General features: G+C 40.2%; 1 protein-coding gene across 4 annotated transcripts in view; it reads left to right on the top strand.

The window, feature by feature from the left end:
• The first annotated feature begins 5,424 nt into the window (after positions 1-5,424).
• Positions 5,425-15,810, top strand: part of AP3B1 (adaptor related protein complex 3 subunit beta 1) — a 188,031-nt gene continuing 177,645 nt past the window's right edge. For all 4 annotated transcript variants that reach the window (XR_011471189.1, XM_070412228.1, XM_070412229.1 and 1 more), the window contains exon 1: positions 5,425-5,670. Coding sequence is in view for 3 of the 4 variants with exons in the window: in XM_070412228.1 (XP_070268329.1) it covers positions 5,543-5,670 (128 nt within the window). In the remaining variant the exon portion in view is untranslated. The remainder of the gene's footprint in view (positions 5,671-15,810) is intronic.

The raw sequence follows: 15,810 nt of genomic DNA, 5'->3' as shown, positions 1-15,810 counted from the left end.
GTGGAGCAGGTGAGCGGGGGCACCAGACCAAGGTGGGGCACTGGTCGCTGCCATCGGGGCAAGGCTCTGGTGGTTACTGAAAATTCTTTGCTCCTGCACGCCGTAGTCCTGCCTGGCGCTCGCACCCACTGCTGGCGTCTGGCACCGATCGCTCGGTGCCATCAGCAGGTGCGAATGGTGGCTGCCGGCCCCAATTGCCCTTCAGGGCTTCTCCATCTCCCCCTGCTCCTGAGGGGAGATCAGGGCAAGCAGCTGCCTCTCACACCACTGTCAGTGCCGGCCCCACTTGCACCCGCAGCCGTTTCCAGAGCTGCTGCTTGCACCCACTGCCGGTGCCCAGCACTGGTCCCAATTGCTCAGCGCCATCAGTGGGTGTAAGCAGCGGCTGCCTGTCCTGATTGCCCCTGAGGATTTCTCCACCTACCCCTGCTCCTGAGATTGGGAGATTGGGGTAGCAGTTGCTGCTCGCACCCACTGATGGCGCCAGCCCCAATCGCTCTGCGCCTTCAGCAGGTGCGAGCAGGGCCAGCCAGCACCGTCAGTGTGTGGGAGTGGCGGCGGCAGGAGTGGAGCTGCCGGCAGACAGGAGAACTGGGGGTCGCAGTGGGAGGGGCCGAGCAGGAGTGCAGAGGATGGGCTGAGACCCATCCCTGTGCTTACTGCAGCCGAGCGGGCCCACAGTTCCTTTCAAGGTGCACAAATTCATGCACTGGGCCCCTAGTTTAATAATATAGTCTCTCTATTCCTAAATCATCAGTTGAAATAAACATTTGTAATTATCTAATCTGGGTTAATCACATTTCATTTTTTCAGATCTATCTATATATATAAAAGGCTCAGTGATCAACCGTATGTCCATCTGACCATCTGACTGATCAACTGGCCCGTACATATGACATACACTGGCAATTTAAAAATAAACGTTGACTTGCACATGCATGATACATATAAAGCTCTCACTGGCACCAATTGCACATGTGTGTTTCAATCTGTCATCATCAATTATGAATTTGGTTGACACTTCTATTATAGAGAAAGGGCGAATAGCAAAATTAAAATATTTCTTCTAATTAATTTCCTTTCAATGTGCATGAATCTGTGCACTGGGCCACTAGTTTTATTATAAAATATAATACTGAGGTCATGACATTTTTAAGGTATACATTTGCAGATGTGTACCGTTTTAGAAAACCTGAAGTATGAAAATCTGCAAATGCTTGGTAAATTGGAGGATTGCATAAATTCAATTACAGAAGAGTTCTTCATGTTCCAAAATAATTAATCATGTGGTTTCTCTAAACAGGAGGGCATGGCAACTCATGTTCATTTGGCAAAAGAAACTTTGTACTCTATCTGGAAAAAAACTGTCCTTTTTGTAATGCATTGCAAAGCTTCCAGAGGAATATGTATCAGAGAGTGACCTATAGCTACCTAAACACATCAGCTGAGCCAATCAATTCTGTAACCATTGGGGGTGGGGATCAGGAGGAGGTGTCATAATAGATTGGGTGGTCAGGGAAGACCTCTCTGAATAGGTGATATTTGCTTTAACAGATGAATAGAATAAAGTCTGAATAAAGCTGAAGGAACCAGCCTTTTGAAGACCCTCTGGAAGAATGTTGCTGGCAGAGAGCTCAGGAAGTAAGGTCTTTCAAGTCAGAACAAGCTTGGTAGATTACAAGGAACAGAAAGGCCAGACTGTCTGGAGGATAGTAAACTAGGGACAATGAAGTCAAGAAATGTAAAGGAGGGACAGATCAATTAGGACCATGATAAGTGCATGTAGATTAGTTAACTTGGAGGTTCAAACTTTTAGAGTTTAACAAATGGCCTGGGGTGGGGGTGGAGGAGCAGGGCTGGGCTAGAAGAGGTCAGTGGGTGAAAAGGGGACATATGTAATACTCTGAACAATAAATATTTTTTTTAAAAAGAGCTTAGCAAATGAAAACTCATAGTTATTAAAGATCATATTATTGTTTATAATTCAAATTTAAATATTTTTAAAAAGTAGAAGTAGCTTTATTCCTTATAATAATAAACTCAAATGATGAACACTTCGAAAATACTTGTGAAATTCCAAGTTCCTGTCTTCACTAATCTGTAAAGTTTAAATTCTATTAAAAACCATAAGAAGCCCTACCTGGTTTGGCTCAGTGGATAGAGCATCAGCCTGAAGACTGAAGGGTCCCAGGTTCAATTCTGGTCAAGGGCACATCCTGGGTTGCAGGTTTGATCCCCATTAGGGGACATGCAGGAGGCAACCAATCAATGATTCTCTCTCAACATTGATGTTTCTATCTCTCTTTCCTTCTCCCTTCCTCTCTGAAAGCAATAAAGAAATATTAAAACACACACACACACACACACACACAGAATCATTTTCTGATTATAAAGACTGCTAGAACTATTTATATAAAACTAGAGGCCCAGTGCACAAAATTTGTGCACTCGGGGCGGGGTGCGGGGGAGGTCCCTCAGCCTGGCCTGTGTCCTCTCGCAGTCCAGGAACCCTCAGGGGATATCCGACTGACGGCTTAGGCCCACTCCCCACGGGCCTAAGCCGTCAATCGGATATCCTTAGTGCTGCTGCGGAGGTGGGAGAGGCTCCCTGCCACCGCCACTGTGGTCACCAGCTGTGAGCCTGGCTCAAGCCTTCTGGCTGAGCCGTGCTTCCCCTGTGGGAGCGCACTGACCACCATGGGGCAGCTCCTGCGTTGAGCGTCTGCCCCCTGGTGGTCAGTACGCATCATAGCGACCAGTCATTTGCTGTCGGGTTGAAACCGGCTCTCTGACATCCCCTGAGAGGTCCCAGATTGCGAAAGTGCAGGCCAGGCAGAGGGACCCCACCTGTGCACGATCAGGGCCAGGGAGTGATGTGGGAGGTTGGCCAGCCAGGGAGAGACCACAGGAGGGCTTCAGGGCATGTCTGGCCCATCTTGCTCAGTCCCAGTCGGCCGGACCCCAGCAGCAAGCTAACTTACCAGTTGGAGCGTCTGCCCCCTGGTGGTCAGTGCACGTCATAGCGAGTGGTTGTGCGGCCTTAGCATATTATGCTTTGATTGGTTGAGCAGATGACTGGACGACCAGACACTTAGCATATTAGGCTTTTATTATATAGGATTTGTTTTATAAATATTTGTTTATTGTTTCTACCCTGTATTTATGCTGAGAGGCTTTTTTGGTCCAATCCTCAACCATGAGACCCTTCAATTCCTAAAATATTTTCCTGAAATTTATTCAATTTTTGTGGTTTATTTTTAATCAATCTCGAATTTACTTATAGGTATTGTGTGAGTTAGAGATTATGGTAGGCTGAATGATGACCTTCACTATATTCTTAAATCCTAATTTCTGGAAACTGTGAATATTACCTTATTGGCAAAAGTGTCTTTGCAGATGTGATTGAATTAGGATTTTGATATGGGAAGATTATCCTGGATTATCTGGGGTGGGCCCTAAATGTATTCACATGTGTCCTTATAAGAGGATGGCAGAGGGAGGTTCCACACAGACCAAGAGAAGGCAATGTGAAGACAAGGCAGAGATTTAAAGATGCTATGCTGTTGGTCTTGAAGAGTGGAAGAAGGGGCCAAGAGCCAAGGAATGCAAGGAATATGAGGAATGTTGCTCTAGAAGCAAGAAAAGTCAGGGAAGGGCTTCTCCCCTAGAGCCTCTGAAAAATGTGGTCCTGCCCATACCTTAGATTGTGTACCTTAATTTCGAACTTCTGGACTATGGAATTGTAAGAGAATAAATTTTTGCTGTGTTAAGCCACTAAATTTGTAGTAATTTGTTACAGTAGTCATTGGAAGCTAATATAGAGATCTAACTTTATTTTTTGCTAATTAATTGTCCTAGTACCATTCATTGAATACAGTATTTCCTAACTGAATGGTACTAGGACAATTAATTAGTTATGATAGAAACATCAATGATGAGAGAGAATCATTGATGAGCTGTCTCCTGCATGCCCCTGGGGATCGAGTCCATAACCCAGGCAAGTGCCCTGACCAGGAATCGAACCATGACCTCTTTGTTCATATGTCAACGCTCAACCACTGAGTCCCACTGGCCGGGCTCAGATGAACTTTAGATTCAATTTATCTAGTAAGAAAAAAGAATTTTGACTGAAACTGCATTAAATATATAGATTTATTTGAATATTCCTATCCAGAAACATATTTTTTTCATGTCTTCTCCCCCACACCCCATATTTAAACTATAAAATTTTATAATTTTTTTTCACTTAGGCTTAATACATTTCTTAAGACTTATTTGTTGCCACTGTGGAATAGGATCATTTTAAAATTACATTTTCTAGTTAGATATTATCAGTGTATAGGAGTGTTATTGGATTTTGAATCTGGCCATTCTGCTGAATCATTTTAAAGGTCTAATAATATTCTCTAAGATTGTCCAGCAAGACAATCATATCTATAAATATTATAATCTCTCTCTTCTTTTTCACTACTTATTTTTCTTGTTCTATTGCATTAACTAGAATCTATAAAACAGCGTTAAATGGTAATGGTGTTAATAGGCATATTTGTCCTTTCTCTGACTTTAGCTGGAATGCCTTTGGTGTCTCACTATTAAATATGACGTGTGTTTTACTTTGTATATTTTGTGGAGGTATTTTAACATTATCTATCTATCTCTACATATGCATAAAAACAGTAAGACTATTTCCTTCTATTTCTAGTTTACTATTTATTTAAATCAGAAAACTGATGAAGTGTTATTCATTTTCAATATCTATTAATATATATCATATAATTATATAAGAAGTATAATACATTTCTTAATGTTAAAAATTCTTTTATCAGATAAAAAACAACTGGGTAATTTTAATGTTTGCATTTAATACTTGTTTAGTATTTTATTTAGAAAATTATATAGCTCTCCTTTTTTGTATTAAAAAAATTCAGGTGTGGATATCAGTAATGCTCATCTTACAAAATGCAGCGGAGAGAAAGGTTTCATTCAAATGGAGGGCTCCTGGATCAAGGTTCCTGGGGTGGCTGTGAAAGCAGGGCCCAGGCTGGCTGGAGGGAGAGGAGAAACCAGCCTAAATGGGAAAAGAGATCATGAAGTGTTTAGGAAAGTTGATCTGGTGTGTAAATGGTGTTTCAGGAGAAATCTGAAAGCTACTGGTTTACAGGAGGAGCCACGCGGGTCGGGGAACCCCCTTTAATAAAGGATCAAAATGGGCAGAATGGGTACCTCCCTTCCATGAAACTTTAAAAGCCTGGAAACCAGCCCTCGGCACCGCTGGGGCTGGAGCCTCTCAGATACCGCAAAAACCCGGAGAAGGGAAGTCCAGGCCGGCGCCGGAGTGGCCTGCGGTGGGCTCGGGACAGCTTGCCACTGGGCATGCGCAGGGGGTGGCGCGCCGGGTCGGCTTCGGGAGCCGTGACGAGCCCGGAAGCGCCTGCGCGTGCCCCTCCGCTCGAGAAGTAGTTTTGTTCCGCGTCCTGCGGGCAGTTGCAGTTCGGAGAGAACCCCGAGCGGGACCGGCCCGACCCCCGCCGGCACCGCCGCGATGTCCAGCAACAGCTTCGCTTACAATGAGAACTCCGGGGGAGGGGAGGCCACGGAGCTGGGTCAGGACGCGACCTCAGCCATTTCCAACTCCGGTGCCGTGGGCCTCTTCAGCAGCGATTTGAAGAAGTGAGGAGACGGGCTTGGGGTGCAGGGATGGGACCGAGGAGTTGGGTCCCCGGAGTGGGGCGGGGAGGGGGGGCGGGCGCCGGGCTCGGGCTCCGGGTCCGGCGGTAACGTTCCCTCCGGATCGTGGGGGTGAGTCAGCTGGGAGTGGTGGGAGTGCGGGGGGGAGAGTTTGGGGGGGTCTCTAGCAATTTTCAAACTTGAGTGAAACAAGGACCTTTTGGAGAGCTTCAGTTCCATCCCGGAGACTGAGTTGGTCTGGGACACGGAAATTTGAATAAACACCTGTAGGCAGTTGACTGCTTGTTTGATCAGAGTTGGAGAAATTCGCATATTGGCGAGTTCGGGGAGGTGAGAGGGAGAGCGGGAGTGTGAGTGTTGCTTATGGGAAACCACTGGCGTGGAAGCAAGGAGGGGTGCAGGCGTCGGTGAGCGGGCAGACTGTGTGTGCAGACATTGATGTTCTCGGACAATAGCCTTTGCCCTGCAGACCCCCCTCCAGTCGCAACCAATAATACGCATATGATTGGAGAGTATTTAGTGTTATGATGAACAAACCTAAAATTCTGTAAATTAATAATGTGATTTTGTAAAAATGAACACTAAACAATATTCACTTTGTTTTTAAAAAGTTAAGGAGAAATAAATGTAAGTACCACCGAAAAATGGTTTCCAAATGGTTTTGTTTTGGGTGTTTAAACTTAAAGAATCATAGTAACTTTACATTTTATTGTCATCATTTTTACATTTTTTCTTATTTTTAATCTGTCAGTACTAAACACTTTGGTCACATAACAGGTTGTCACTGGATTCATGTTAAATTAAGGTAAAGTACCTGTGCTCCTGACTTTGGAGGTGCCAAAGCGGATAATTAAATTTTAATTTAAATTTTACTAACAAGAGAGGGCAGTGCTAGGAGTTGAAATTGGGATTAAATTTTGACTGTATGAAGCTGATTGAAATCTTATATGCAGCATATAAAATGCAGGGGTTTTTTTGTTTTGTTTTTTTCCTTGTTCTGAGGTTAGAAAAATTTAACAGTAAGATAACTAATTTCTTTTCATCTGTGCACTTAGATGATGGATTGTTTTAACAAGGAGCTTGCTGCAGCTCTACAGCTTTATTAGCAAAAGGTTTCAGCTGTTGAATTAATCCATAAGTCTGCATCAGCCTGTTTTGAATGTGATTTGCTTACAATTAATTACTTTTCAGGTTTGTGAATATCTAAGATGTTTTCCTCTTAGAGCCTCTGATATCCTATTTTGTCAGATATTGGGGGAAAAATTGTATGATTTGACTATGACCACTTGAGGTGACTTAAACAGGTTGAATTAAAATAAAAATAGCTAAAATTTATTCAGTGCTTATACATTTGTACGTAATACTTTACCTTTATTATTTCATTCAGTGTGCCTAACAATTCTATTGCTTGGTACCAGATACTTCTTTGATCCTACTTTGCCATTTAGGAAATTGGAGCACAAATGATTAATTTGCTCAAGATCTCTCTCTCTCTCTCTCTCTCTCTCTCACTCACTCTCACTCTCACTCACACACACTCACACACACGCTAGAACACTGCACTGACTGAATTTGCACCTAGACACTAGGATATGCTACTTTCTCAAGCCCTTGGATATGCTATTCTATTTGCTGAAATTTATAGTGCTTTTATTAGAGAAGCCTTGTAACTCATTAAAAGTTGAAGATTTTGAGTAGTAGCTGTAGACAGTGTGAACTTGAAGCTTTCAGGAATTAGAAACATTTTGGCCAATGAATTGCAACATAATGGGGTTGTATAGAAACAAGGAGACTCCTGTTCTGGAAGTGGTCTCTTAATCTTTTTTGATCCTATATTCTCTCATAAAATGGTGATATTTCTTGCTTAGGAAAAACAAGCCAAATGACAAAATTTATGTAAAAAGTGTAAAAGCTTACCCTGTTCCTCTTCTCTAATTTTTGATGATTTACTCTGAAATGGTTTCAGATTTACAAAAAACGATGATCCTTCACTGACCATTTCCAAGATGCCTAATCAGGTATAATACAGAAAACTTCCTTCTATGCAGACTCAACAATTTTTTAAAATGTGCTATCTCTCTCTCTCTCTCTCTCTCTCTCCCTCTCTCTCCTTCTCTTCTCTCTCTCTCTCCATACACATACATTCACATTATGTTTTCTGAGCTATTGGAGACTAGGTTGTATACTTCATGTCCCTTTACCTTAGTGTGTATTTTTTTTTTTAAATATATCTTATTGATTTTTTACAGAGAGGAAGGGAGAGAGATAGAGAGTTAGAAACATCGATCAGCCGCCTCCTGCACATCTCCCACTGGGGATGTGCCCGCAACCCAGGTACATGCCCTTGACCGGAATCGAACCCGGGACCTTTCAGTCCGCAGGCCGACGCTCTATCCACTGAGCCAAACCGGTTTCGGCTAGTGTGTATTTTTTAAGAATGAAGATATTTTCTTGCACAACCACAGTACTGTTATATTCAGGAAATTTAGCATCAATACAGTCTACAGTCTGTAATCCAGCATTGTCATTTGTTCCAATAAATAATTTTTTATTTAGCATTTTTTCCCTTCTAGTACAGGATCCTGTCCAGGATCATGTATTTCATTTAGTTGCCTAATCTATGTAATCTCTTTAATATGGTCTAGTTCCTTAGTCTTTGTTTTTCATTAACTTGGCATTTGAAAAATGCAAGCCAATTATTTTATAGCATGTTAATCAATTTGGGTTTACTGGTGTTTTTTCTTCTTGTTTAGATTCATGTTATGTATCCCTAGCTATAGTACTACCATAGCTGATGCGGCCTTCTCAGACTATTACATCCAGAGGCATAGGATACCCATCTTCATGATAATTTGTCCAGTTGTCCATTATTACCCCCCCCCCCCCCCCCATAATCTGTCTGTGGGGAGACACTTTGAGACCATGCAGATATCTTGCTTCTCATTAAATTCACTACCCCTGTATTTAGCAACCATCGATGAATCTCCTGAACCAGTCTTTTTCTAATGGTTGCAAAATGTTTCAACTCTCTGACTCCTTCCAGTATTCTGCTCTTTGGCCTCTTGTTCTAGAGCTCTGTCTTTGATCCTTCACTGACCATCTCCAGCATGCCTAATCACTTCCGAGTCACAGGATTATTGATGATTTTTGTTTTCTAAATTTAATCACATTTATTAGTCTTATTTGTTCCCTCTCCCCTTTAAACAAAACCATAATTAGGGAGTTTTAGGTGGTTTTATGAAAGATTCTATATATCATTTATTGCTTAACAAAGTCTGTGTATTAGATTATTGGCTTCAAGATTTTCAGTTTCTTCATTTAATATGTAAAGAATTAAATTTTTTGTATTCCTTTGTTTTGAGACTGTTGTAAACTTTTATTGCTTTTAGTTTTTTCCTAAATCATTTTTTTCTTTAAGTTAATGAAGCTCTTTTTTTATCTTTACCATTTGGCTGTGTGTGTATAACTTAAAAATAATTTTAATAATTTTATTTCTGGATTAAACATTTATTTAGGAATTAATTTCTGGAAAAAAACGACAAGACCAATGACATTTTCTTAAGAATAGTAAGACTAAGTTTTCTAATCTTATTTCTTTTGAGAGCAACTCAGTGTATTAGAAAGAACTTTGGACTTAGAGTGAGAAGATCTGGATTTAAGTTAATGGTTTCCACTTGTAATATTGCCTTGTTCAAGTTCCTTGATCTCCATGATAATGCTTGCCTATTTTGTGAGATAAGTGATTTCTAAACTAGAATATTAACTAACACTATTTTGAAAAGTTGGTGAAAGTTTCACTGAGTTGGTGACATTTTAAGTCTTAAAGGCTGAGAAGGTTTTTGTTAGGTGGAGGAAAGGGGGAGTTCTTCAGACAAAGTTTGTAGAAACCAGGAGAACTGCAAAAGAAAATGCCTTTTCAGCTGAGATACAGATTAGGGCACCAACATTTAGAATTGTAGGTGGTAATTAAAGCACAGGAATGGATAACATCATCCAGGGAGAACTTTTCTTGTTAGAAGAAAAGGCAGTTTAGACAAGTCCCTACACTTAAGGTGTGAATAGCAGAAGAACTAGGAAGAGAAACAGTGCTCAGAGGGGTAGGAAACCAGAGGAAGATTAAAAAAAGAAAAAGAAGCTAGGAGGAAAGTTAAGAGGAAAAAGTTAACTATGTTAGGAATTGCATAGTGAGGGCAAATAGAATAAAGGCTGAAAAGAGGCCATTAGGTTTAACAATTAAAAGCTGACCTTAGCAACCAGTAACTTATCAGTGGAGTGCCATCTGAAACACCTTGAAAGGTAGCATTTTTAGTCCCTGCTGAAATTGGGGTGGACTTCTCATTTGTTTAGATTACATGCTTTCCTGTGTAGTTAAGATATAGTCAGTACTACATCAGTGTATTTTCATTGCATTAGTAAAGCCTTGCTTATTTTTAACTTAAATTTTATTTATTGTCAATTTTATTATAACATCAGCCATGAAAATTACATTTCATATAACCCTTTAACTTTAACAGTAGTGTTTTCCACTGGACTCTCCTAGGAAGATTATGTGGGTCTGTAGTTTGTCTGTAATTACAGAAAATCTAAATATAGCTCCACTACTTTTTCTCTCTTTAAGGAAGGATACAGAAGTGCAGCTGAATGAGCATAACCTTTTTATAGGGATGTTCTTGAGTTTATTAAAAATGAAGAAAACCAGTCCCAGATGTCACTTAATAGGAGCTTCTAAACTTGTTTTGTTTTTTGTGTGTGACTGTTTCCATTTTTACTTATTACTCATTTTAATTAGGGTTTATACCAGCGGTTCTCAACCTGTGGGTCGCGACCCCTTTGGCAGTCGAATGACCCTTTCACAGGGGTCGCCTAAGACCATCCTGCATATCAGATATTTACATTATGATTCACAACAGTAGCAACATTACAGTTATGAAGTAGCAACAAAAATAATTTTATGGTTGGGTCACAACATGAGGAACTGTATTTAAAGGGCCAGAAGGTTGAGAACCACTGTATACCATATTTTTGTAATTTTTTCATTCAGCACTTTTATAGTTTCAGTGTTCAAAGCTTGCTCCACTTCATTTTTACTTGTCCTAGTATTTCTCATTGATAACTTTATCTCATTCAGTATTCTCAGATTACATAGTGACTCAATGACTATTTGTTGAATATTGTATAGAGGAATCTCTCACATAATCACCTAATATTAGATGGTATAATTTATATGAAGCTGCTTAGCAAAGCGTTCAGCTCATAATTTTGCTTAATAAGTATTTCCAGGTCCTTTATTCAATTGAATGATTCAGATTCTACTAACATTTACTGTGTCCTTAGCCAGTGTACTGAAAAGTAAAGCATGACTGATCCAGAGGCCCTTATACAGACGGGAAACCTGCTCTGGCATCCCTGTTGTGTTGTACTGCATTACAGTTATTGTCAGCATTGCTTGAGTCTTTGCTGTGATTAGGGTAAATTGACTCGGAATTGTCACATAGGTGTTGAATGAACTTAACAATCAGGATTTCTTAAATTTCTCTTCTACTCTTCAAAGACATCTTTATTTGTAAATTTGGGATTATAGTTCATTCTTCTGTGTTTTCAGCACAAAAATACAAAATAATTATAAGATTTTTACTTTGCCTTTAAGAAACTTAGAATTTAGTTGGTGAGATAAGGCCAGTGAAAACTAACAGTATCACAAGTATATAACTAATATTAAATTGTGAAATAATTCTCAACCTTTCAGTGTAATATACTACCAAAAGGTATTTATTGTAAGCCTTTTTAAATATAAAGTATGACTTACTGAAGAAAGTTGAAATGCTCGAGTTTGAAATGTCAAACATGTTTTAGTTTGAGATGCTGAAATGTTGGCATATTATGAAGAGGTACAGACTTTCCTCATTGTATTCCTTTCTCTTGTGCTTAGGAGTCTAAGGTTTCAGGCATGAAAATACAATCCACTAGTGATTTCTATGGCATACTGTGGACAAAAGGGGCCACATGCTAACCTGACAAGCTCAGAGAAGGCCTGCATGGCAGTTTTGCAAACTCAAAGATCTACAGTAACCACAAAGGATGGTCTGAAATTAAAACTTTAACTAAAAAGCAGTTATGGTAGGTAGTCATGTCCTAAACTGGTATCTTCCCTGACCAGGTCATTTTTTTTTTTTTTTCAGAGAGGAAGGGAGAGATGGAGAGAGAGAGAAACATCAGTGATGAGAATCATTGATTGGCTGCCTCCTCCATGCCCCCTACTGGGGATCAAGCCCGCAACCCGGGCACGTGCCCTTGATTGGAATCTAACCCGGGACCCCTTAGTCTGTAGGCCAATGCTCTATCCACTGAGCCAAACCAGGCAGGGCACAAGGTCAGTCTTTATCTTAACTGAGCCTGTTGTCTTTTTGCATGTAAGATAACACACTTATGAAATGTCTGTAACTTGTAACTTTCCTTTTTCCAGACCCCTCGGGGCTCTAGGACAGAGCCCATAAATTCCTTCATTGTTATTGTTATCATGTTAATTGTTGACTGTTAGCTATCCTGCACCCACCTAAGTAAAAGAAGTGTCCATCTATCATTTTACTTTTTATCCAATCCCAGAGGTTCCCTACCCTCCTCCCCCTTTTGCTTTCTCCTGCCTCCCTAATCTATCACCAATGGATTTCATGTAACCCACTTATGGCTCCTCTTTTGATTATAATATATAAAACAAGGTGAAAAACCACCACTCTCTGGAGAATTATCCCAAACCATTGAGATTCTACTCAGTTTGGCTCAAATAAACTCACAAAAATTCTTTAGAGGTTTGAATATTTTTACATTAACAATACTGTTGTCCTTATCATCTTCAAGTTCTGAAGATTTAAATCCCTTGAGTTCATTCTTTTTTTAGCATTTATCTTTATCGTTGAAAGTATTACAATGTTCCCTTTTTCCCCTCCCATTGACACCCTCTACCCCACTCCTGTCCCCTCCCCAGGCCTTCCCCACACTATTGTCTGTCCAGGGACTGTGCATGTCTATAATAATAAAAGCATAATATGCTAATTAGACTGGATGACCTTCTGGATGAAGCTGCTGCGGCGGGGGCAGAGGCAGAGGCCCAAATTTCGTGCATCGGGCCTCTAGTCTATATATATATACAAAAGCCTAAGTGACTGAACAACCAGTTGACTGGTCGCTGTGACACACACTGACCACCAGGGGGCAGACGCTCAACGCAGGAGCTGCCGCCTGGTTGTCAGTGCGCTCCCACAGCCAACCTCCCATGGCCCCTCCCCCCAGCCAACCTCCTGTGGCCCCAGTCGACCCCGATCGCCCGTCAGGCTGAGAGACTCCACCCATGCACAAATTCATGCACCAGGCCTGTAGTATGCATATAAGTTCATTGGTTAATTTTCCTCTACCCTCTTTCCTCTGAAATACAGCAGTCTGTTGCAAACTGAGTTCTAATAACTCCAGTTTTGATAGCAAATCTATTTTGTTAATTCTGCCTAACTGGTTGAAATTTATGGTCATTAGATCTAGTTCTGGAGATGTTAACATATTTGCCATGCTATTTACAGGGGTGAGCAAAAGTAGGTCTACAGTTCATATGGAAAAAGACATGCAGATTATGATTATTACAATAGCTTTATTAACTCTGTGTTTTGCTTACAATTATAAACTTCTTTTTGCCTGCCCCTTTATGTAAATTGAATCCTACTTTATTTACAAAGGGCACATAAAATATTAGCCAACTTCAATGATTTATTGATGTTTCACTTAAGTAACTATCTTTCGTTCCAAGATGTCTATTAAGAGAAAAAACTGTGTAGTGGTATCTGCAGTGCCTTCCTGGCTGGATGAGTTGTTTTGTCTTCACATGAATAAGATTGCTAGTTTTACAAAGGGTTGATTACTCAAGTAGGCCTTCCTATAATTTAATTTTTTAAATACAGTTAAAATCAAATAAGATTTTATACATTAAACAACAAAAAAAGATGAAATACTGCCTGTAAGCAGAGTTTTCCTTTCCAACAGATTATAAAGGTGTTCCATTGTATTTGCTTGGCTTGCTTTATTCTTGGAGGAGAGTCAGTTCTGACTTTTACAAATTATCTTAGCAAATATTCAGTCAAAAGGATTTTCATCCTTTGACATAGGATATTTTAAGATCACTGACTTGGTGAAATTGAGGAGGAAATCTAGAAATTTGAAATCTTACCATTACTTAAAACATTATTTTTTAAAAACTTAGAATTTAGAACTACATAGTAGAACTAAATGATTAAAACAAAAAAGGCAGACAGATGGTTGACATGTTCTTCTTTTATTGCATCAAAAGTTAAAGTGCTCATGGTATGACAAATGTATTATAGTGAAATAATTTGACACTGTTGCAGTTGTGTATATAAATGAACTGCTGACAAAAACAAATTGCCTGCAGTCCAAATTCAAAATTTAAAGTGAAGAGCCCAAAGTAGAATAATCAGGAAGAAACGATTTTCATATATTTCATATTACTGTGAATAACATTTGCTGGTTTGTGTACTTAGGGAAGACTTATTTAGCATATCAACTGGAAAGAGTTCATAGATTTACACAAGTGAACAATTTATGGTCAATGTCTGCTTATTGATGGGCTGATTATTTGTGTTTCTGGTAGGAATAGACCTAATTGGAAGGCCAGTGTCTTTAATCCTTCAGCTGAGTGAGTTAGCATGGCAGCTGGACAAGGAAGAGAGTCATGAATAAGCCTGGTTCCAAAATTATGGGTTGACAGAGCTATGTATCACCCAACTTTACTCTAGGAATGGGTTTTCTCTACATTTCTTAAAGCCTCCGTTAAAAATGTGGTCGTGAAGGGTAGGGGGAAATCAGTACTATGAGACAGAGAAGTAAGCGCAGAGTAGAAGGTGAAGGGACCAGATTATGTAGGGCCTAGTAAGAACTTGGAATTTTACTTCCAGTGAGAAGACAAGCCATTGGAGGGTTTTGAGCAGAATGGGTTTTAATCAGTCATTAACTATTAAGTGCCTGTTGTATGCCAGATATATTTCCTGCTTCAAAGAGGTTATAGTCCGGGGTACTTGGAACCTGTTTGTTTATTTCTTGTGTTTTTTCCCCCAACTTTAAAAAACTAGAAATTATCAATTCAACAAATACGAGTGCCATCTGTATGCTAGGCACTGTTCTTGATGCTAGGGACTAAGAAGTGGACAAAATGCCTGCTCTCAGGGAGCATACATTCTAGTGGAGGGTAGATAGGCAATAAACAAATCAATATATAGTTGGTCGTTTGATGACAAGGAGTACTATGGAGGAAAATAAAGCAGAGAAATAGGATAGAGAGAGTGGAGGTTGGGTTGAGTTTGAAAAAGCAGGGTCAAGGAAAAGATCCTTGAGAATTTGTTAATAGAGCACATGCCTGAAGGAGGTGAGGGAGTAACCTGCAGATGTCTGGGGAAGAGTGTTCAGTAAGAAGAATACAGAGTATTCAGAGGTGCTCAGGCTCTGAGGCAGGATAATTTCTGACCTGTGTGAGGGTCAACAGAGAGGCCAGTATAGCTGGGGGAGAGTGAGTGAAGAGGAGGGGGAAGTTAGTAGATGAGAAGGTCAGAGACCTAAGGGGCCAGATTGATTTGGGCTTTGTAAGTCATTTAAGGACTTTTGATTTTACTCTGAGTGAGAACGGAAGCCATTGGAGGGTTTGGAACAGAGGAATGAAACGAATCCAATTTACTTTTTAAACGGATCACTTTGCCTTCTGAACTCGCAGATCTGAGGCAAGGAGATCTGCAAAGAGTCTATTGTAATCCAGGCAAGAGAAGATGATAACTAAATTAGGTTGGTGGTAGTAGAGATAAGTGATTGAAAATACAGTATTTTGAAGGTAGAGCCAATAAAATTTGCTGATGGTTTGGATGTGGTATGTGAGAGGAAAAGATATCAAGGATGGCCACAAGGTTTTTTGCCTGAACAGCTGGAGGTTTGCAATTGTTGGGAGTCATCAGGTAATAGATGGTATTAAATATCATGGATTGGATGAGACACCAAGGGAATGAGTGTAAAAAGAGGAGATCACATTCCTGGAGTAATTGTGTCAAGTAGTATGATTAGGGTCAAGTAGGATGATTA

The sequence above is a fragment of the Myotis yumanensis genome, unplaced genomic scaffold (assembly GCF_028538775.1).
Source record: "Myotis yumanensis isolate MYYU_CA2020_CCGP unplaced genomic scaffold, mMyoYum1.0.hap1 SCAF_4, whole genome shotgun sequence".
In the NCBI taxonomy this organism is placed as follows: Eukaryota; Metazoa; Chordata; class Mammalia; order Chiroptera; family Vespertilionidae; genus Myotis; species Myotis yumanensis.
Note: the sequence above shows the minus strand (reverse complement) of the source record. Positions and strands in the feature narration are given on the sequence as shown.